The sequence below is a fragment of the Nerophis ophidion genome, linkage group LG22, assembly GCF_033978795.1.
Source record: "Nerophis ophidion isolate RoL-2023_Sa linkage group LG22, RoL_Noph_v1.0, whole genome shotgun sequence".
Classification (NCBI taxonomy): domain Eukaryota; kingdom Metazoa; phylum Chordata; class Actinopteri; order Syngnathiformes; family Syngnathidae; genus Nerophis; species Nerophis ophidion.
Genome location: NC_084632.1, coordinates 45,299,808 through 45,322,530, shown reverse-complemented (window position 1 = coordinate 45,322,530; position 22,723 = coordinate 45,299,808). Strand labels below are relative to the sequence as shown.

The 22,723-nt window shown below is 36.8% G+C and overlaps 1 protein-coding gene and 1 pseudogene across 2 annotated transcripts in view; one reads left to right on the top strand and one right to left on the bottom strand.

Moving 5' to 3' along the window:
* The first annotated feature begins 6,458 nt into the window (after positions 1 to 6,458).
* On the top strand, positions 6,459 to 6,577 carry LOC133540974 (5S ribosomal RNA; annotated as a pseudogene).
* A 7,338-nt stretch (positions 6,578 to 13,915) lies between these two features.
* adgrl4 (adhesion G protein-coupled receptor L4) overlaps positions 13,916 to 22,723 on the bottom strand; it is a 54,314-nt gene continuing 45,506 nt past the window's right edge. For both annotated transcript variants that reach the window (XM_061884000.1, XM_061884001.1), the window contains 4 exons: positions 16,746 to 16,812; positions 16,594 to 16,685; positions 14,635 to 14,803; positions 13,916 to 14,452 (listed from right to left, as the gene is read on the bottom strand). In XM_061884000.1, the coding sequence (XP_061739984.1) occupies positions 14,390 to 14,452; positions 14,635 to 14,803; positions 16,594 to 16,685; positions 16,746 to 16,812 (391 nt within the window). In that variant the 3' untranslated portion in view covers positions 13,916 to 14,389. The remainder of the gene's footprint in view (positions 14,453 to 14,634; positions 14,804 to 16,593; positions 16,686 to 16,745; positions 16,813 to 22,723) is intronic.

The following is a 22,723-nucleotide window of genomic DNA, read 5'->3' as shown; positions in this document are numbered from 1 at the left end:
TTCATATACTAATCATATTGTTTAATTATTCATACAGTAAACATGTATTTATTATCCTCTAAATAAGGCGCACTCGGAAATAATTAATTTCTTTGTGTGCAATTGCGGTAGAAGTCCACAGGAGGGCGCACATTACCTCTTCATAAATCTGGTCATTCATACACTAAACAGGAATTTGATATTCATACACCAAACATGTATTCAATAATTATACACTAAACATATATTTATTTTACACGCCAAACATGTATTTAATATCAATACACCAAACATGTATTTAATATCAATACACTAAATATGTATTTAATAATTATACACCAAACATGTATTTAATATCAATACACTAAATATGTATTTAATAATTATACACTAAACATGTATTTGTTATTCATACACTAAACATTTATTTACCATTCATACACTAAACATAGTTTTTAATATTTATACACTAAACTTATTTTTACTATTTGTACACTAAACATATACTTAATACTAATACACTAAACATGTATTTAATATTCATACACTAAACATGTATTAAATAATCATACACTAAACATATATTTAATTCATACGCTAAAGATGTATTTAATATTTATGTTGCGATCTGCTGCTCAGATTTTCACGTTTGTTTTTTCATTCTCAGTCTGACCCGTTTATTTCCTGTTTTTGTCCATCACTATGGTTACACATCAGTCCACCTGTTAGTCTCGCCCCGCACACCTGCTACTAATTTTCACCCTCCTATTTAAGCTCACCTTTTCTATTTTCTCATTCTCTGATCCTAATTTTCCCACACGCAACAGTGACGACTCTCATCATTCTATGTATGTATTTTCTCGCTAGCTCTCACGCTAAACCACTTTATTTTCCAGCTTTCAAGCTGAATGTTTTTGTTTACTCTTTTGTGTCCTTGTGCCAAGTTTTAGTTTTCCTTGTGTTTATCCTAGCTTTCACGCTAGCGTCTTTTGTTTACCTTTTCTCTTTACACCAGTGTTTTTGTTCATAGCCTTTTGTTATTAAATAAATACCTTATATCTTACCTTTGCTGTGTTCTGCTTGGACGCATCCACGGGAAAACCACACCGGCACTACCATGCCGAAGAAGAGTCATAACAATTTATACACTAAACATGTATTTAATAATCATACAATAAACATGTATTTAATATTAATACACTAATCATGTATTTAATATTATTACACTAAACATGTATTTAATATTATTACACTAAACATGTATTTATTATTTATACACTAAATATGTATTTAATAATCATATACTAAACATATATTTAATTATATACTAATCATTAGGGGTTCGGGGAAAAAATCGATTCGAATACGAAAGGAATTGTTTACGTTGTGAAATTCAGAATCGATTCTCATTTTTAAAAAATATATATATATTTTTTTTTATCAATCCAACAAACTAATACACAGCAATACCATAACAATGCAATCCAATTCCAAAAGCAAAGCTGAGCCGGCAACACTCAGAACTGCAATAAACAGAACAATTGAGAGGAGACACAAACACCACACAGAACAAACCAAAAGTAGTGAAACAAAAATGAATATTATCAACAACAGTATCAATATTAGTTATCATTTCAGCATAGCAGTGATTAAAAATCCCTCATTGACATTATCATTAGACATTTATAAAAATAATCAAAAAGAACAATAGTGTCACAGTGGCTTACACTTGCATGGCATCTCATAAGCTGGACAACACACTGTGTCCAATGTTTGCACAAAGATAAAATAAGGCATATTTTTGGTTCTTTTAATAGTTCAAACAAATTTACATTATTGCAATCAGTTGATAAAACATTGTCCTTTACAATTATAAAAGCTTTAAAAAAAATCTACTACTCTGCTAGCATGTCAGCAGACTGGGGTAGATCCTGCTGAAATCTATGTATTGAATCAATACACAATCCTTGTCAATCGGAAAAATACATTTCTTGAATCGAGAATCGAATCGAAAAAATCAATATATTATCAAATCGTGACCCCAATAATCAATATTGAATCGAATCGTGGGACACCCAAAGATTCTCAGCCCTACTGAACATGTATTTAATATTCATACAGTAAACATGTATTTAATATTAATACACTAAACATGTATTTAATATTTATACACTAAACATGTATTTAATATTTATACACTAAACATGTATTTAATAATCATATACTAAATATATATTTAACTATATACTAATCATATATTTAATATTCATACAGTAAACATGTATTTAATATTTATACACTAAACTTATATTATTCATACACTAAACATGTATATATATTTAATATACATACACTAAAAATGTATTTAATATTTATACACTAAAAATGTATTTAAGATTAATACACTAAACACGTATTTAATATTTATACACTAAACATGTATCTAATAATCATATACTATATACATATATATAACTATATACTAATCATATATTTAATATTCATACAGTAAACACGTATTTAATATTTATACACTAAACATGTATTATTCATACACCAAACATATATATATATTTTTTTTTAATATACATACACTAAATATGTATTTAATATTCATACACTAAACATGTATTTTATATTAATACATTAATCATGTTTTTAATATTCATACACTAAACATGTATTTAATATTCATACACTATACATGTATTATTCATACACTGAACATGTATTTAATATTAATACACTGAACATGTATTTGATAATCATATACTAAACATGTATTTAATATGTATACACTTAACATGTATTTAATTTTAATACACCGAACATGTATTTAATTCTAATATACTAAACACATGTTTAATTTTCATATACTAATCATATTGTTTAATATTCATAGAGTAAACATGTATTTATTATTCTATAAATAAGGCACACTCTGAAATAATTTATTCGTGTGCACCTGCGGCAGAAGTCCACAGGAGGGCGCACATCCCCTCCTCATAAATCTGGTCATTCATACACTAAACATGAATTTGATATTCATCCACCAAACATGTATTCAATAATTATACACTGAACATATATTTAATTTATACGCCAAACATGTATTTAATATCCATACACCAAACATGTATTTAATATCTATACACCAAACATGTATTTCATATTTATACACTAAACATGTATTTAATATTAATACACTAAACATCTGTTTAATATTTAAACACTGAACATGTATTTAATATTAATACACTAAACATGTATTTAATAATAATACACGAAACATATTTAATTTTATATACTAATTATATATTTAATATTCATACAGTATACATGTATTTAATATTAAACATGTATCTAACATTTATACACTAAACATGTATACACTGAACATGTATTTAATATTAATACAGTGAACATATTTAATCATATACTAATTATATATTTAATATACATACAGTATACATGTATTTAATATTAAATATGTATCTAACATTTATACACTAAACATGTATACACTGAACATGTATTTAATATTAATACACTGAACATATTTAATCATATACTAATTATATATTTAATATTCATACAGTATACATGTATTTAATATTAAATATGTATCTAACATTTATACACTAAACATGTGTACACTGAACATGTATTTAATATTAATACACTGAACATGTATTTGATAATCATATACTAAACGTATATTTAATTATATACTAATCATGTATTTAACATTCATACAGTAAACATGTATTTATTATTCTCTAAATAAGGCACACTTGGAAATAATGAATTTTGTGCAGTTGCGGCCGAAGTCCACAGGAGGGCGCACGTTCCCTCCAGAGTGCATTGCTGTCATTAAAAGACATTTGGGCAATAGCCGGACTTCTTTCTTCATGAGTCTGCTCGTAATTAAAAGACATTTGGGCAATAGGCAGACTTCTTTCTTCACGGGTCTGCTGACTCGGACCTGGTTAGTACTTACTACTTGGATGGGAGACCGCCTGGGAATAGCAGGTGCTGTAAGCTTTTACACTCACGCCAGAGGGCGCTGTTTCTCACTAAAAAAGGCATCGCTGTTCATTTCACTTTCACTTCATTTTACCCTAACTTGACTAATATTTATCCATCCCTGGCCTGATTTTGCCATCTTACCCGGCTACAAAAACACATGTCAAATTATAAATTCGATAATCCGTCAATATGTTCAAGACTGAGTGATATGAAGCAATCAGCGTGCCTTATTCCGACATCCTCCAACTTTCTAAGCCAATCAGATGTCCAACTTTCTTCAACACATTCTAATATTTGACCAATGACAGAAAACCTGGTTTACTTCCGGCCTCATTAGCATATTTTAACATTTAACCAATCACGGACAATGATGACATTCCGCTACCTCCCAAGAAAGGAACTTCTTTTCAAAACAACATTCTATACTTTGTTGACACTGGAACGTACAAACAATATTGAATTTCCTGCAGCTGATAAGAAGAAGGGAGAGTATTATCATGACTATTATGCAGTAACAGTTTGCAGCAATAAAACAATACAACAATGTATCGTAATCATTACACAATATGAGAATGTGCTCTGTACAAACGAATGAATTAATTACTTCATTTAATTATAGCAAAATGATCACAGTAAATATGCAGGGATGACCTCAACTGATGTGTTGTGTTAATTTAGCAATACAAAGTGTAGTTGTTGGTTGTTTTATTTCATTTATAATGAATTGAACACAACATTAAACCAAGTACGAGAGCAAATTGGGCAGAGTTTGCCAATGTATTGTGTTAATTAAGCAATATCAAATATATGACAATCATTTACTCGTCAGTTGCTTTATTTTATTTATAAAAGCTTAGACCCCAAATGAAAAGGCATACAATAGGCCGTGTATTTAAAAAGTATTAGTTTGCATTTCAAAATCATGCTGGCTTGAAAAAAATGGTCAGCTTTGGGACTTGAAATATATTCCTGACCAAAAAATACTCATACAAATAAAACTGATCTTATTTTGATTAATGTTGACCTGAATTTCACTTCAGCATCGCAAGCGGCGAAGTGAGGAGAAAGGGGAGGAGCTCCAGAAGCTAGAGAAAACTACGGAAGCCTGACGGTATGCCATGACGGGAAGGAGTCAAATAAAATAACAGTCAATCAACAAAAGTAAAGAGATAACATTCACACAAACACAATACTTTAACGACAAAACAAAAACATTCCGAAATATTAATAAAGTGTCTTTTTAAGTCTGTTACACAATGGCATTCTTCTTTTTTTTAAATTGTTTGAGTTTTGTTAATTCCTCAGGAAACTCACCAAAACGTCACCATGGAGTTAATGAGTCTGTTTAGCTGATTGGTGAGCTGACTTCCGCAGCTTCCAGGACGATGACTGACGTTTTGTTCGATCGGCCGTTTTACTGCCGGCGCTGTTTGGAAACAATTAAGGGAAGGAAATAAACTTTCGGGCGGAAGGACACCCAGGACAAGTCGCCACCTCATCACAGGGCCAACACAGATAGACAGACAACATTCACACACTAGGGACCATTTAGTGTTGCCAATCAACCTATCCCCAGGTGCATGTCTTTGGAGGTGGGAGGGGCCTATCCCCAGGTGCATGTCTCTGGAGGTGGGAGGGGCCTATCCCCAGGTGCATGTTAATTAAACTTAAATTCTAAAACTAAAAGGTGTGAATGACACAACAAAAAAAGCACTTCAAATATCAAGTGAATTTGGGATTTTAGGTCACATGACTGGGTATCTTTTGAAAAGAAACCATTATTTTTACTATCGTAATTTTTTTATTTATTTATGTATTTTTATGTTTTTTTTTTAAAATAAAAGTGTGTGTGTTATACTAAAAGGTTATCCCTACTAATATTAAGTAGTCTCCATGAGATGGAGACTATTAAAAAAAAAACGTCTTTCTTTTTATAATAAAAATGGGTACAAATGCTGAAATTAAGAGAGAATAAGCGTGCAGGATATTAAGAAGGTAGGACTATTTATTTGAGCTCCTTGTAGATGAATCAGTGTTTTGATGTAGAAGATGTGGATTTGTCAAGGCAATAGTAACTTGTTGAGGGTCCCTAAGCATGAAGCCGAGTTGAGAGCGGCACCTCTCCTGCAATCTCCCCGCAGCATGAGAGAGAAGTGTGGGCACGGTGTGGGCACGGTGTGGGCACGGTGTGGGCACGGTGTGGGCACGGTGTGGGCACGGTGTGGGCACGGTGTGGGCACGGTGTGGGGGAGCTTCCGCTGGAGCTGGGGAGGCAAATATCCACGGTGAATGCAAGTTGACCGGCGGAGCAAAGGAAGACAACAAACACCCAGCCAGAAAAAGGCCATTAGTGTACGCATGCGCGCCAGGCTGGAAAGATCAATAATAATTTTGTCCCACCTCGTCTGTAAGAGTTGCATTTAAAAAGGTTGTTTTTCCAAGTTTGTTTGGCTTACGGCCACACTACCCTGAACACGCCCCATCTCGTCTGATCTTGGAAGCTTAGCAGGGTCGGGCTTGGTTAGTACTTGGATGGGAGACCGCCTGGGAATAGCAGGTGCTGTAAGCTTTTACACTCACGCCAGAGGGCGCTGTTTCTCACTAAAAAAGGCATCGCTCTTCATTTCACTTTCACTTCATTTTACCCTAACATGACTAATATTTATCCATCTTTGGCCTGTTTTTGCCATCAAAAACACATGTCATATTATAAATTCACCAATCAAGGACTTTTTGAGCACTAATACATCAATATGTTCAACACTGAGTGTCATCATCTGTGTACTTCCTGTGGTATTTCATCCCTTAAAATGTATTACCTTTTTGCATGTGGTTGAATATGTAAATAAACTAGATAGGTAACACATGAGCCAATCACCACACCCTACGCCTGCCTGTACCCACCCACTCTGTGCCCTATATAAACCATTGTATGTGAATGCTTCCATTAAAATCTCCTGATGATTGAGGGAACCCCTCATGAAACAGTTCTGTAGAGATGAAGTAGTCTTGTGATTTTTCTCACACCTACATATATATATATATATATATATATATATATATATATATATATATATATATATATATATATATTGTGGTGTCTCACTCAAGCAGCGCCTGACAGGTAAGCACCTGACTGGGCATGGAGGCAGAGTGGAAGACGGAAGACAACGCCCCAGCCTTGGCCGCATCATGGAGGGGCGGGTACATTCCCTTCTACCTGTTCAATCAGCCTGAAGTGCCACGAGCTGTGCGGCCAGGTGGGTCCCAGATACAAACACTTTTTAACTCTGCCTCATTCAGGTCTGGCTCTCCTCAGTGTCAAGCAAATACCTACGACATACTCAGAGGTGTGATGTGTGAAGGATTGAGAGCCCCGGATGGGAGATATTTAAGTTTGTTAATGGACACTTTAATTTTGATAATTCCACACATTGCCCTTCCTACAAAGACTTGTACAATAAATGCCCATTTTGGCTTTCTGCAAACCCAATCCTGTGTCTTGGTGAGAATCAGGTGCCACAGTATATACACACCGTATTTTTAGGATTATAAATCGCTCTGGAGAATAAATCGCACCGGTCGAAAATGCATAATAAAGAAGGAAAAAAACATATATACGTCGCACTGGAGTATAAGTCACATTTTTGGGGGAAATTAATTTGATAAACCCAACTGCAAAAATAGACATTTGAAAGGCAATTTAAAATAAATAAAGAATGGTGAACAACAGGCTGAATAAGTGTAGGTTATATGAAGCATAAATAAGCAACTGCTATGTTAACCTAACATATTATGGTAAGAGTCATTCAAATAACTATAACATATAGAACATGCCATACCTTTACCAAACTATCTCTCACTCCTAATCCATAAATCCCATGAAATCTTCTTCCTGGATGTGGCTTCTAAACAACTCTGCCAACTCCAAAGGTATGCGCTGCTTCCTCTTGTCCTTTTCTGCTGCATAGTTCACTAGGTCCAGCTTGTAATCTGCACTACATCATTTCCTTTTCAACGCCATTTTTCTTCAGCCCTTTTCACTTTTTATAAGTTTCCGCCAACAATGAAATGATCCATTTTAATAGCTACGGCAGTAGCATATAGCATATAGCAGTTAGCATTCCATGACCCACAATGCACTTCTGCCATGACCCTCCCCCGCCGAATTCTTATCGGCTGACGTGTGTGACGATTGCTGACGTTTTCTTAGTCTCTTCTGCGGATGAGATAAATATTATTATTTGATATTTTATGGAAATGTGTTAATAATTTCACACATAAATTGCTCCGGAGTATATGTCGCACCCCTTGCCAAACTATAAAAAAAACTGCGATTTATAATCCGAAAAATACGGTATACATACATACATATATATACATACAAACAGACAAACATACATATATATGTATGTATATGTATATGTATGAATGTTGTCTGTCTATCTGTGTTGGTCCTGTGATGAGGTAGCGACTTGTCCAGGGTGTACGCCGTCTTCTGCCCGAATGCAGCTGAGATAGGCTCCAGCACCCCAGCGACCCCAAACAGGACAAGCGGTAGAAATTGGATATAAATTTACACACATATATATATATATATATATATATATATATATATATATATATATATATATATATATATATATATATATATATATATATATATATATATATGACAACTGGTAATACATATATATATACACACATATGTATATATATATATATATATATATACACACAGACAAATATATATACATACATATATACATACATATACATATATTTATATATATATACATATATATATATATATATATATATATACATATATATACATATATATATATATATATATATATATATATATATATACATATATATATATGACAACTGGTAATGCATATATATATAGGTATATATGATGTGTATATATATATTATGTATATAAATAATGTATATATATAATAAATATAATGTATGTATGTGTGTATATATATAAACACATATGTATATATATATATATATATATATATACACACACAGACAAATATATATACATACATATATATATACACACACAGACATATATATATATATATATATATATATATACACACACACTAATACATGTATATTTACATACACACACACACATATATATATGTATATATATATATATATATATATATATATATATATATATATATATATATATACATGTATATATATACATGTACATATATACATATATACAGGTGCTGGTCATATTATTAGAATATCATGAAAAAGTTGATATATTTCAGTAATTATATTCAGAACGTGAAACTTACATATTATATCAATTCATTACACACATAGTGATATATTTGAAATGTTTATTTCTTTAAATTTTGATGATTAGTACTGACAATCACTGAAAATCCCAAATTCAGTATCTCAGAAAATTTGAATATTAGTTATGACTAGTACCAAAAAATATTTTTTAGAAATGTGGGCCAACTGAAAAGTATGAAGATGGAAAGTTTCAGCATGTACGGCAATCAATACTTAGTTGCAGCTCCTTTTGCCTGAATTGCTGCAGCAATACATGGAGTCCAGCAGTCTGTTGCACCCTCAGGTGTTATGAGAGCCCAGCTTGCTTTAATAGTGGCCTTCAGCTCTTCAGCATTGTTGGCTCTGGCATCTCACATCTTCCGCTTCACAATACCACATAGCTTTTCTATGGGGTTAAGGTCAGGTGAGTTTGCAGGCCAATCAAGAACAGGGATACCATGGTCCTTAAAGCAGGTACTGGTAGATTTGGCACTGTGTGCAGGTGCCAAGTCATGTTGGAAAACGAAATCTTCACCTCCATAAAATTGGTCGGCGGCAGGCAGCATAAAGTGTTGTAAAACTTCCTGGTAGACTGCTGCATTGACCCTAGACCTCAGGAAACCCAGTGGACCAACACCAGCAGATGACATGGCACCCCAGACCATTACCCATTGTGGAAATTTGACACTGGACTTCAGGCAATGTGGATTCTGTGCCTCTCCTGTCTTCCTCCAGACTCTAGGACCTTGATTTCCAAAGGAGATACAAAATGTACTTTCATCTGAAAACATAACTTTGGACCACTCAGCAGTAGTCCAGTCCTTTTTGTCGTGAGCCCAGGCGAGACGCTTTTGACGTTGTCTCTTATTCAAGAGTGGCTTTACACAAGGAATGCGACAGCTGAAGCCCATATCTTGCATAGGTCGGTGTGTGGTGGTTCTTGAAGCACTGACTCCAGCTGCAGTCCACTCTTTGTGGATCTCCCCCACATTATTCAATGGGTTTTGTTTGACAATCCTCTCCAGGGCGCGGTTATCCCTCTTGCTTGTACACTTTTTTCTAGCACATCTTTGTCTTCCCTTGGCCTCTCTATTAATGTGCTTGGACACAGAGCTCTGGGAACATCCAACCTCTTTGGCAATGACCTTTTGTGTCTAGTCCTCCTTCTTTAAAGTATCAATGGTCATCTTTTGGACAGTTGTCAAGTCAGCAGTCTTCCCCATGATTGTGTGTCATACAGAATCAAAACGAGAGACCATTTAAAGGCTTTTCCAGGTGTTTTGAGTGAGTTAGCTAATTAGAGTGTGGCACCAGGTGTCTTCAATATCTGACCTTTTCACCATATTCTCATTTTCTGAGATGTTGAATTTAGGGTTTTCATTGGTTGTCAGCTATAATCATCTTCTTTTTGGCAAAAAAACACTTGAAATGTATCAGTCTTTTTGGAATGAATGTATACATTCTATAAGTTTGACTTTCTAAATGGAATTAATGAAATAAATCAACCTTTTCATGATATTCTAATAACATGACCAGCACCTGTATATATATAATATATATATATATATATATATTAGACTAGATTAGATTAGATGGATTAGATAGTACTTTATTTATTCCGTCAGGAGAGTTCCTTCAGGAAAATTACAATTTTCAGCACAATCCCATTCAAGATCAGACAAACATATATATATATATATATATATATATATATATATACATATAAATACAAATATATTTGTGTGTATATATATATGTGTGTGTGTATATAGAATAGTGTGTGTATGATAGGTGTGTGGTGGGTGTATGGTGGCTGTGTGATGTGTGTATGGTGTGTGTATGGTGGGTGTATGGTGTGTGTATGGTGGGTGTGTGATGTGTGTATGGTGTGTGTGTGTATGGTGTGTGTGTGATGTGTGTATGGTGTGTGTATGGTGTGTCTATGGTGTGTGTATGGTGTGTGTGTGATGTGTGTGTGATGTGTGTATGGGGTGTGTATGGTGTGTGTATGGTGTGTGTATGGTGTGTGTATGGTGGGTGTGTGATGTGTGTATGGTGGGTGTGTGATGTGTGTATGGTGTGTGTATGGTGTGTGTGTGGTGTGTGTATGGTGGGTGTGTGATGTGTGTATGGTGGGTGTATGGTGTGTGTATTGCGGGTGTGTGATGTGTGTATGGTGTGTGTATGGTGTGTGTATGGTGGGTGTGTGGTGTGTGTATGGTGGGTGTGTGATGTGTGTATGGTGGGTGTGTGGTGTGTGTATGGTGGGTGTGAGATGTGTGTATGGTGTGTGTATGGTGGGTGTATTATGGGTGTGTAATGTGTGTATGGTGGGTGTGTGATGTGTGTATGGTGGCTGTATGGTGGGTTTGTGATGTGTGTATGGTGAGTGTGTGATGTGTGTATGGTGGGTGTGTGATGTGTGTATGGTGTGTGTATGGTGGGTGTGTGGTGTGTGTATGGTGGGTGTGTGATGTGTGTATGGTGGGTGTGTGGTGTGTGTATGGTGGGTGTGTGATGTGTGTATGGTGTGTGTATGGTGGGTGTATTATGGGTGTGTAATGTGTGTATGGTGGGTGTGTGATGTGTGTATGGTGGCTGTATGGTGGGTTTGTGATGTGTGTATGGTGAGTGTGTGATGTGTGTATGGTGGGTGTGTGATGTGTGTATGGTGGGTGTGTGATGTGTGTATGGTGTGTGTATGGTGGGTGTATGGTGGTTGTATGGTGGGTGTGTGATGTGTGTATGGTGGGTGTGTGATGTGTGTATGGTGGGTGTATGGTGTGTGTATGGTGGGTGTATGGTGTGTGTGTATGGTGGGTGTATTGTGGGTGTGTGATGTGTGTATGGTGGGTGTATGGTGTGTGTATGGTGTGTGTATGGTGGGTGTGTGGTGTGTGTATGGTGGGTGTGTGATGTGTGTATGGTGTGTGTATGGTGTGTGTATGGTGGGTGTGTAGTGGGTGTATTGTGGGTGTGTGATGTGTGTATGGTGGGTGTATGGTGTGTGTATGGTGTGTGTATGGTGTGTGTATGGTGGGTGTGTGATGTGTGTATGGTGGGTGTATTGTGGGTGTGTGATGTGTGTATGGTGGGTGTATGGTGTGTGTATGGTGGGTGTGTGGTGTGTGTATGGTGTGTGTATGGTGGGTGTGTGATGTGTGTATGGTGTGTGTATGGTGGGTGTATGGTGGGTTTGTGATGTGTGTATGGTGTGTGTATGGTGGATGTGTGATGTGCGTACGGTGGGTGTGTGATGTGTGTATGGTGTGTGTGTGTATGGTGTGTGTATGGTGGGTGTATGGTGGGTGGTATTTAGTGGGTTTGAGACCAGGGCAGGATCCACTCCATAGTTACACACATCACCATTCACCACCACCCTCTGCACCACACTATGTTTCACCCACTTCAATAATTCACCCTTTCACCATTCACCCTCTGCACCACACTATGTTTCACCCACTTCAATAATTCACCCTTTCACCATTCACCCTCTGCACCACACTATGTTTCACCCACTTCAATAATTCACCCCTTCACCATTCACCCTCTGCACCACACTATGTTTCACCCACTTCAATAATTCACCCTTTCACCATTCACCCTCTGCACCACACTATGTTTCCATTCCCAATTCTGATGCTGGCCGACAGGGTCATGCCCTATCCTTCTCCATTACACTCTTACATCCATGGTGCATCAGAACATTACGTCCATTGTGCATTAGACCGTTACATCTATAGTGCATTAGATCTATAGTGCATTACTGTTACATTTATAGTGCATTAGATTGTTACATCCATAGTGCCTCAGAACGTTATGTCCATAGTGCATTAGACTGATACATCTATAGTGCATTAGATCGTTATATCTATAGTGCATTACTGTTACATCTATAGTGCATTAGATCGTTATATCTATAGTGCATTACTGTTACATCTATAGTGCATTAGATCGTTATATCTATAGTGCATTACTGTTACATCTATAGTGCATTAGATCGTTATATCTATAGTGAATTACTGTTACATCTATAGTGCATTAGATCGTTATATCTATAGTGCATTACTGTTACATCTATAGTGCATTAGATTGTTACATCCATAGTGCATTACTGTTACATCTATAGTGCATTAGATCGTTATATCCATAGTGCATTACTGTTACATCTATAGTGCATTAGATCATTACATCCATAGTGCATTACTGTTACATCTATAGTGCATTAGATCATTACATCCATAGTGCATTACTGTTACATCTATAGTGCATTAGATCGTTATATCTATAGTGCATTACTGTTACATCTATAGTGCATTAGATTGTTACATCCATAGTGCATTAGACTGTTACATCCATAGTGCATTATACTGTTACATCCATAGTGCTATAGACTGTTGTTTTGTTTTTTACTTCAATAACGTTTTTTTTTTTTGCTTCATCATCATCTCACTTTACTGTTTGGCTGAGATAAACAAAATTTGTTGGTCTTTTAAAAGGAGTGAAAGTTTAGGAATAATGTTAATCCTGTGACATAAATCATAAAAAAACCAACAGTTCAAAGATAAAAATAAACAAATTGAACACACAAACATTGTTTTTTTCGGGTTGTATTTGTTTGTGCAACAGTAAATAAATGAAGATGCTATCAGACTGTACAGTACAGTACTGCCATTTAGCGACACAACATAAACAACATTGTGCAAATAGCAACAAAGTTCATCATTAATAATTATTTAAGCTAAAATACAGTACACTTAAAATTATATTCATACAACACAATTATTTTTGAAATAATCAGTCGAATTGAACGAAAACAACACTATTATACGTGTATTTTTTTTAACTGTACAGAGGTGTCTACTGGATCATGACCACTAGATGGAGACTTTGCTCTTTCTTCCTCTCCGAGAAAAAGGAGGTTTCTTTGCTATATTCCTTATTTATTTTTAATTTAAAACTGAAACACGTGACTAGGTCCAATACATGTCACTTTTGAGGAGGAATTTGATGACAAGAAGATGATTTCAAAGGTTGTAGAAGACCTGTTAAGGACAAGAGGGTTGTTTCATCTGAGACATTCAAAACAACACGGGATGTTTTTGAACAGCCTGTAATACTCCTCTTGAATCTGCAAAACAAAACATATTGTTAGCATTATTCATATTATTGCTATTAGCCATTAAACATTGTTAGAGCATGACAACAATACAAAATACATTAGAACCAACTGAAAGAGTATTAACAATAAGTATGGTTGCTAGTTGTGTCCGAATATCAATAATAATAATGATGATGATGAAGATGCTTGACCTTCCTGGAGAGCACGCAGAGGAAGATGAAGATGAACATGCCCTGGAAGGCGTTGGCGATGGTGAACAAGTACGCAGTCAGCGTCTTCTCATAAAGGATGTGCAACACTCCAAAGGCCCAGGTGGCACCCAGCACGAAGAGCAGCGCCATGGCACCGCGGGCGCACGACCTGCCATGACAAACAATTATCAAGTCTTTTATATCTTCAGCAAAAACATGACTTCCATTCAAATAATGTACTCCCCAAAAATATAATGACCTCATTAAATATTACTGTTCAAACTGTGTGTCATGTTACAGTGGCCACAAATATGAAATATACTATATACTAAAACTCTCTGCCTTGTGTTTAATCAATACTTAGGCCTGCTGCGCTACTGTATTTTAATGTTATCATTATGGTGGTACTTAATGAATACTTAGGTCTACTACACTACTGTATTTAATGTTGTCATTATGGTGGTACTTAATGAATACTTAATGAGTACTACGCTACTGAATAAATGTTATTATTATGGTGGTACTTCTGTGTTTCCTGAGGGGAGTACTTGGTGAAAAGAGTTTTAGAACTACCGATCCAAAAGAACAATACTATCATAATAAAAGTAGGATATCACAAAATACAGCTCCTGTACAAGGTATACACTGACTTCTCTAATATCATTTTTTTATGTGAAAAAAAAAGGTGTAATAATAGATATGTATTTATTTATGTATTGTTAAAGACGGTGGTATTAATAAACAAAACTTACGTGGCATGAGAAGAAGCAAAACTATGGATGGGCATGAGTGACAGAGGTAGCATGGCATGAAGTGAGTAGCGGTAGCATGGCATGACGTGGGTAAAGGTAAAGTCGCCAGCCTGACTATCTGGCAACTACAGGTTTAAATAATGCTGTGGTGATTAGTGACAGGTGTGCGAGTGCAAAACGGGAGACAGGTGTGTGACATGAGGACAGGTGAAAACTAATGGGTAGTCATGGAGACAAAACAAACGAGGAAGTGCAAAAACAGGAACTGAGTGTCCAAAAAACAAACAGCACATGGCCAAACAAAAATATGATCAACAGACATGACAAGTATCAATATTTCCAAAAATGCCCTGAAAACCCCAAATTTCCAGGAAATTCCCATTCAAATGAATGGACAAATTCGAAGTTCTACAACGGCCAAATTTCTCACATTTTTGCGCCATTTTTTTCCTACCTGATTCTGACCCGTCAACCACCCACACACTACTCAACCTGGCTATCCAAGCAAAACATGTCTTCCACTTCCCCAAATTCCTGGTTTTCCTATAATTTTCAGGAATACACCCATCATTTGCACGCCATTCCTACTGGATATTGTAGTTGTTGTGGTTGTTTCTGCTTTTTTAAGCAAACATGTCCGAAATAAACATTTACAACACAATAATGCAAAATAATCCACCATGGATGGGCCAAAGTAATTTTGAGTGCCAACACTTAAAAAAAAAAAAATGAGATACACGACTGAATTCCAAAAAGAACAGAATCAATAATGTGTAAAAGTTTCATTTTGAAGTATTTTGCATTGTTTTCTGCATAAAACAAGAATTAGTCTTTTTTTCAGTTTTTTGGGTGTCTGCATTTATTTTTTATGGGGGGGCAAAATGATTTAGTTTTAATGATTTGTGCTTGGTCAGATTTTTAATGAACAGATACCTAACAAAAGTCGAGGTCTGGTTGTGTATCAACATTTATTTGCTGTATTATTTCACATGGCTGTGATTAAAATACAGGAATGGGCGGAGTCAAGTGTTTCTTCTGCACTAAATGGCGTCCTCTGCAGTAGACATTTATTTGTTTGCAATTTTTGTCACAGTTACACATTCTAGAAAAATAATAGAAAGATATGCATATATCTGTTATGCATGTTCACAAATGTCCACTGCAGAGGACGCTGCTGGTATTGATGATGTCATCTTCATAATCCTACCTGATGTTCTCATAGTGGCTGATTTCAGGCTTTTTCACCTGCGTGTGTCGATACACCTTGTAGATGATCACTGCAAAGGCCAGGAGATTCACCTGAGGGGAGAACAGTCTCATCACACTTCAACACATCAAACTGATGCCTGAGTTGCTTACCAGGATGATCAAACAGGCAGGACCGATGAAACTCCAAATAAAATGATTTTCCGTGCTCAGCCAACACCTGAAAAACAAAATCCAACTTCATTTGCTGGTTTTGTTTCACTTTAATTGCTGAAACTCAAAAACTAATTCAAAACATGAGAATAGTTCTTACAAACTCATCATGCAGACATCCTACTCTATACTATACTATACTGTACTGTACTATACTATACTGTACTGTACTATACTGTACTGTACTATACTATACTGTACTATACTATACTGTACTATACTATACTATACTATACTATACTATACTGTACTGTACTATACTATACTGCACTGCACTACACTATACTATACCATACTGTACTATACTATACTATACTATACTGTACTGTACTGTACTATACTATACTATACTATACTATACCGTACTATACTATACTATACTGTACTATACTATGCTGTACTATACTATACTGCACTGTACTATACTATACTGTACTACACTATACTGTACTATACTATACTGTACTATACTATACTGTACTATACCATACTGTACCATACTATACTATACTGTACTGTACTATACTGTACTATACTGTACCATACTATACTATACTGTACTGTACTATACTGTACTGTACTATACTATACCATACTGTACTGCACTATACTATACTGCACTATACTATACTATACTGTACTATACTATACCACACTATACTGTACTGTACTATACTGTACTATACTATACTGTACTATACTATACTGTACTGTACTATACTGTACTGTACTATACTATACTGTACTATACCGTACTATACTGTACTATACTATACTGCACCATACTATACTATACTGTACTGTACTATACTGTACTATACTGTACCATACTATACTATACTATACTGTACTGTACTATACTATACTGTACTGTACTATACTATACTATACTGTACTGTACTATACTATACTGTACTATACTATACTATACTGTACTATACTATACCACACTATACTGTACTATACTATACTATACTGTACTATACTATACCATACTATACTGTACTATACTATACTGTACTATACTATACTGCACTGTACTATACTATACTGTACTGTACTACACTATACTGTACTATACTATACTATACTATACTGTACTGTACTACACTATACTGTACTATACTATACTGTACTATACTATACTGTACTGTACTATACTATACTATACTATACTTTCTGAATCTCCTGTAAAATGACTTGGACTAGTAAATAATAAGTGTGTCCCAATACGTTATTGATATTGTAAATCCATCCATCCATTTTCTACCGCTTATTCCCTTTGGGGTTGCGGGGGGCGCTGGTGCCTATCTCAGCTACAATCAGGCAGAAGGCGGGGTACACCCTGGACAAGTCGCCACATCATCACAAGGCCAACACAGATAGACAGACAACATTCACACACTAGGGACCATTTAGTGTTGCCAATCAACCTATCCCCAGGTGCATGTCTTTGGAGGTGGGAGGGGCCTATCCCCAGGTGCATGTCTCTGGAGGTGGGAAGGGCCTATCCCCAGGTGCATGTCTTTGGAGGTGGGAGGGGCCTATCCCCAGGTGCATGTCTTTGGAGGTGGGAGGGGCCTATCCCCAGGTGCATGTCTGGAGGTGGGAGGGTCCTATCCCCAGGTGCATGTCTTTGGAGGTGGGAGGGGCCTATCCCCAGGTGCATGTATTTAGAAGTGGGAAGAAGCAGGAGTACCCGGAGAGAACCCACGCATTCACGGGGAGAACATGCAAACTCCACACAGAAAGATCCCAAGCCTGGGATTGAACCCCAGACTACTCAGGACTGTTGTATTGTAAAGCAGTCGCACCAACCCCTCTTCCACCGTGCTGCCCAATATTGTAAATCATTAAAACAAAAAAAGGGAAAATGCGTGATATCATGTGTGATACAAGCAGTCCTGGAAAGTGTTTACTTGTGTGTGATATCATGTGTGATACAAGGAGTTTTGCAGCGTGTTTACTTGTGTGTGATATCATGTGTGATACAAGCAGTCTTGCAGCGTGTTTACTTGTGTGTGATATCATGTGTGATACAAGCAGTCTTGCAGCGTGTTTACTTGTGTGTGATATCATGTGTGATACAAGCAGTCCTGCAGCGTGTTTACTTGTGTGTGATATCATGTGTGATACAAGCAGTACTGCAGCGTGTTTACTTGTGTGTGATATCATGTGTGATACAAGCAGTCCTGAAGAGTGTTTACTTGTGTGTGATATCATGTGTGATACAAGCAGTCTTGCAGTGTGTTTACTTGTGTGTGATATCATGTGTGATACAAGCAGTCTTGCAGCGTGTTTACTTGTGTGTGATATCATGTGTTGTACAAGCAGTCTTGCAGTGTGTTTACTTGTGTGTGATATCATGTGCGATACAAGCAGTCCTGCAGCGTGTTTACTTGTGTGTGATATCATGTGTGATACAAGCAGTCCTGCAGTGTGTTTACTTGTGTGTGATATCATGTGCGATACAAGCAGTCCTGCAGCGTGTTTACTTGTGTGTGATATCATGTGTGATACAAGCAGTCTTGCAGCGTGTTTACTTGTGTGTGATATCATGTGTGATACAAGCAGTCCTGCAGTGTGTTTACTTGTGTGTGATATCATGTGTGATACAGGCAGTCCTGCAGCGTGTTTACTTGTGTGTGATATCATGTGTGATACAAGCAGTCTTGCAGCGTGTTTACTTGTGTGTGATATCATGTGTTGTACAAGCAGTCCTGCAGCGTGTTTACTTGTGTGTGATATCATGTGTGATACAAGCAGTCCTGCAGTGTGTTTACTTGTGTGTGATATCATGTGCGATACAAGCAGTCCTGCAGTGTGTTTACTTGTGTGTGATATCATGTGCGATACAAGCAGTCCTGCAGCGTGTTTACTTGTGTGTGATATCATGTGTGATACAAGCAGTCTTGCAGCGTGTTTACTTGTGTGTGATATCATGTGTTGTACAAGCAGTCCTGCAGCGTGTTTACTTGTGTGTGATATCATGTGTGATACAGGCAGTCCTGCAGCGTGTTTACTTGTGTGTGATATCATGTGTGATACAAGCAGTCTTGCAGCGTGTTTACTTGTGTGTGATATCATGTGTGATACAAGCAGTCCTGCAGCGTGTTTACTTGTGTGTGATATCATGTGTGATACAAGCAGTCCTGCAGTGTGTTTACTTGTGTGTGACATCATGTGTGATACAAGTAGTCCTGCAGTGTGTTTACTTGTGTGTGATATCATGTGGGATACAAGCAGTCCTGCAGTGCGTTTACTTGTGTGTGATATCATGTGTGATACAAGCAGTCCTGCAGTGTGTTTACTTGTGTGTGATATCATGTGTGATACAAGCAGTCTTGCAGTGTGTTTACTTGTGTGTGATATCATGTGTGATACAAGCAGTCTTGCAGTGTGTTTACTTGTGTGTGATATCATGTGTGATACAAGCAGTCTTGCAGCGTGTTTACTTGTGTGTGATATCATGTGTGATACAAGCAGTCCTGCAGTGCGTTTACTTGTGTGTGATATCATGTGTGATACAAGCAGTCTTGCAGTGTGTTTACTTGTGTGTGATATCATGTGCGATACAAGCAGTCTTGCAGTGTGTTTACTTGTGTGTGATATCATGTGTGATACAAGCAGTCCTGCAGTGTGTTTACTTGTGTGTGATATAGCCTGTACGATACAAGCAGTCTTGCAGCGTGTTTACTTGTGTGTGATATCATGTGCGATACAAGCAGTCTTGCAGCGTGTTTACTTGTGTGTGACATCATGTGTGATACAAGTAGTCCTGCAGTGTGTTTACTTGTGTGTGATATCATGTGTGATACAAGCAGTCTTGCAGTGTGTTTACTTGTGTGTGATATCATGTGCGATACAAGCAGTCTTGCAGCGTGTTTACTTGTGTGTGATATCATGTGTGATACAAGTAGTCCTGCAGCGTGTTTACTTGTGTGTGATATCATGTGTGATACAAGCAGTCCTGCAGCGTGTTTACTTGTGTGTGACATCATGTGTGATACAAGCAGTCCTGCAGTGTGTTTACTTGTGTGTGATATCATGTGTGATACAAGCAGTCCTGCAGTGCGTTTACTTGTGTGTGATATCATGTGTGATACAAGCAGTCCTGCAGTGTGTTTACTTGTGTGTGATATCATGTGTGATACAAGCAGTCCTGCAGTGTGTTTACTTGTGTGTGATATCATGTGCGATACAAGCAGTCTTGCAGCGTGTTTACTTGTGTGTGATATCATGTGTGATACAAGCAGTCTTGCAGCGTGTTTACTTGTGTGTGATATCATGTGCGATACAAGCAGTCCTGCAGCGTGTTTACTTGTGTGTGATATCATGTGTGATACAAGCAGTCCTGCAGCATGTTAACTTGTGTGTGATATCATGTGCGATACAAGCAGTCCTGCGGCGTGTTAACTTGTGAGTGATATCATGTGCGATACAAGCAGTCCTGCAGCGTGTTTACTTGTGTGTGATATCATGTGTGATACAAGCAGTCTTGCAGCGTGTTTACTTGTGTGTGATATCATGTGCGATACAAGCAGTCTTGCAGTGTGTTTACTTGTGTGTGATATCATGTGTGATACAAGCAGTCCTGCAGCGTGTTTACTCGTGTGTGATATCATGTGTGATACAAGCAGTCTTGCAGCGTGTTTACTTGTGTGTGATATCATGTGTGATACAAGCAGTCCTGCAGTGTGTTTACTTGTGTGTGATATCATGTGTGATACAAGCAGTCCTGCAGTGTGTTTACTTGTGTGTGATATCATGTGTGATACAAGCAGTCTTGCAGTGTGTTTACTTGTGTGTGATATCATGTGTGATACAAGCAGTCCTGCAGCGTGTTTACTTGTGTGTGATATTGTGTGTGATACAAGCAGTTTTGCAGTGTGTTTACTTGTGTGTGATATCATGTGTGATACAAGCAGTCTTGCAGTGTGTTTACTTGTGTGTGATATCATGTGTGATACAAGCAGTCTTGCAGCGTGTTTACTTGTGTGTGATATCATGTGTGATACAAGCAGTCTTGCAGCGTGTTTACTTGTGTGTGATATCATGTGTGATACAAGCAGTCTTGCAGTGTGTTTACTTGTGTGTGATATCATGTGTGATACAAGCAGTCTTGCAGTGTGTTTACTTGTGTGTGATATCATGTGTGATACAAGCAGTCTTGCAGTGTGTTTACTTGTGTGTGATATCATGTGTGATACAAGCAGTCTTGCAGCGTGTTTACTTGTGTGTGATATCATGTGTGATACAAGCAGTCTTGCAGCGTGTTTACTTGTGTGTGATATCATGTGTGATACAAGCAGTCTTGCAGTGTGTTTACTTGTGTGTGATATCATGTGTGATACAAGCAGTCTTGCAGTGTGTTTACTTGTGTGTGATATCATGTGTGATACAGGCAGTCCTGCAGCGCGTTTACTTGTGTGTGACATCATGTGTGATACAAGCAGTCTTGCAGTGTGTTTACTTGTGTGTGATATCATGTGCGATACAAGCAGTCTTGCAGCGTGTTTACTTGTGTGTGATATCATGTGTGATACAAGCAGTTTTGCAGCGTGTTTACTTGTGTGTGATATCATGTGTGATACAAGCAGTCTTGCAGCGTGTTTACTTGTGTGTGATATCATGTGTGATACAAGCAGTCTTGCAGCGTGTTTACTTGTGTGTGATATCATGTGTGATACAAGCAGTCTTGCAGTGTGTTTACTTGTGTGTGATATCATGTGTGATACAAGCAGTCTTGCAGTGTGTTTACTTGTGTGTGATATCATGTGTGATACAAGCAGTCTTGCAGTGTGTTTACTTGTGTGTGATATCATGTGTGATACAGGCAGTCCTGCAGCGCGTTTACTTGTGTGTGATATCATGTGTGATACAAGCAGTCTTGCAGTGTGTTTACTTGTGTGTGATAT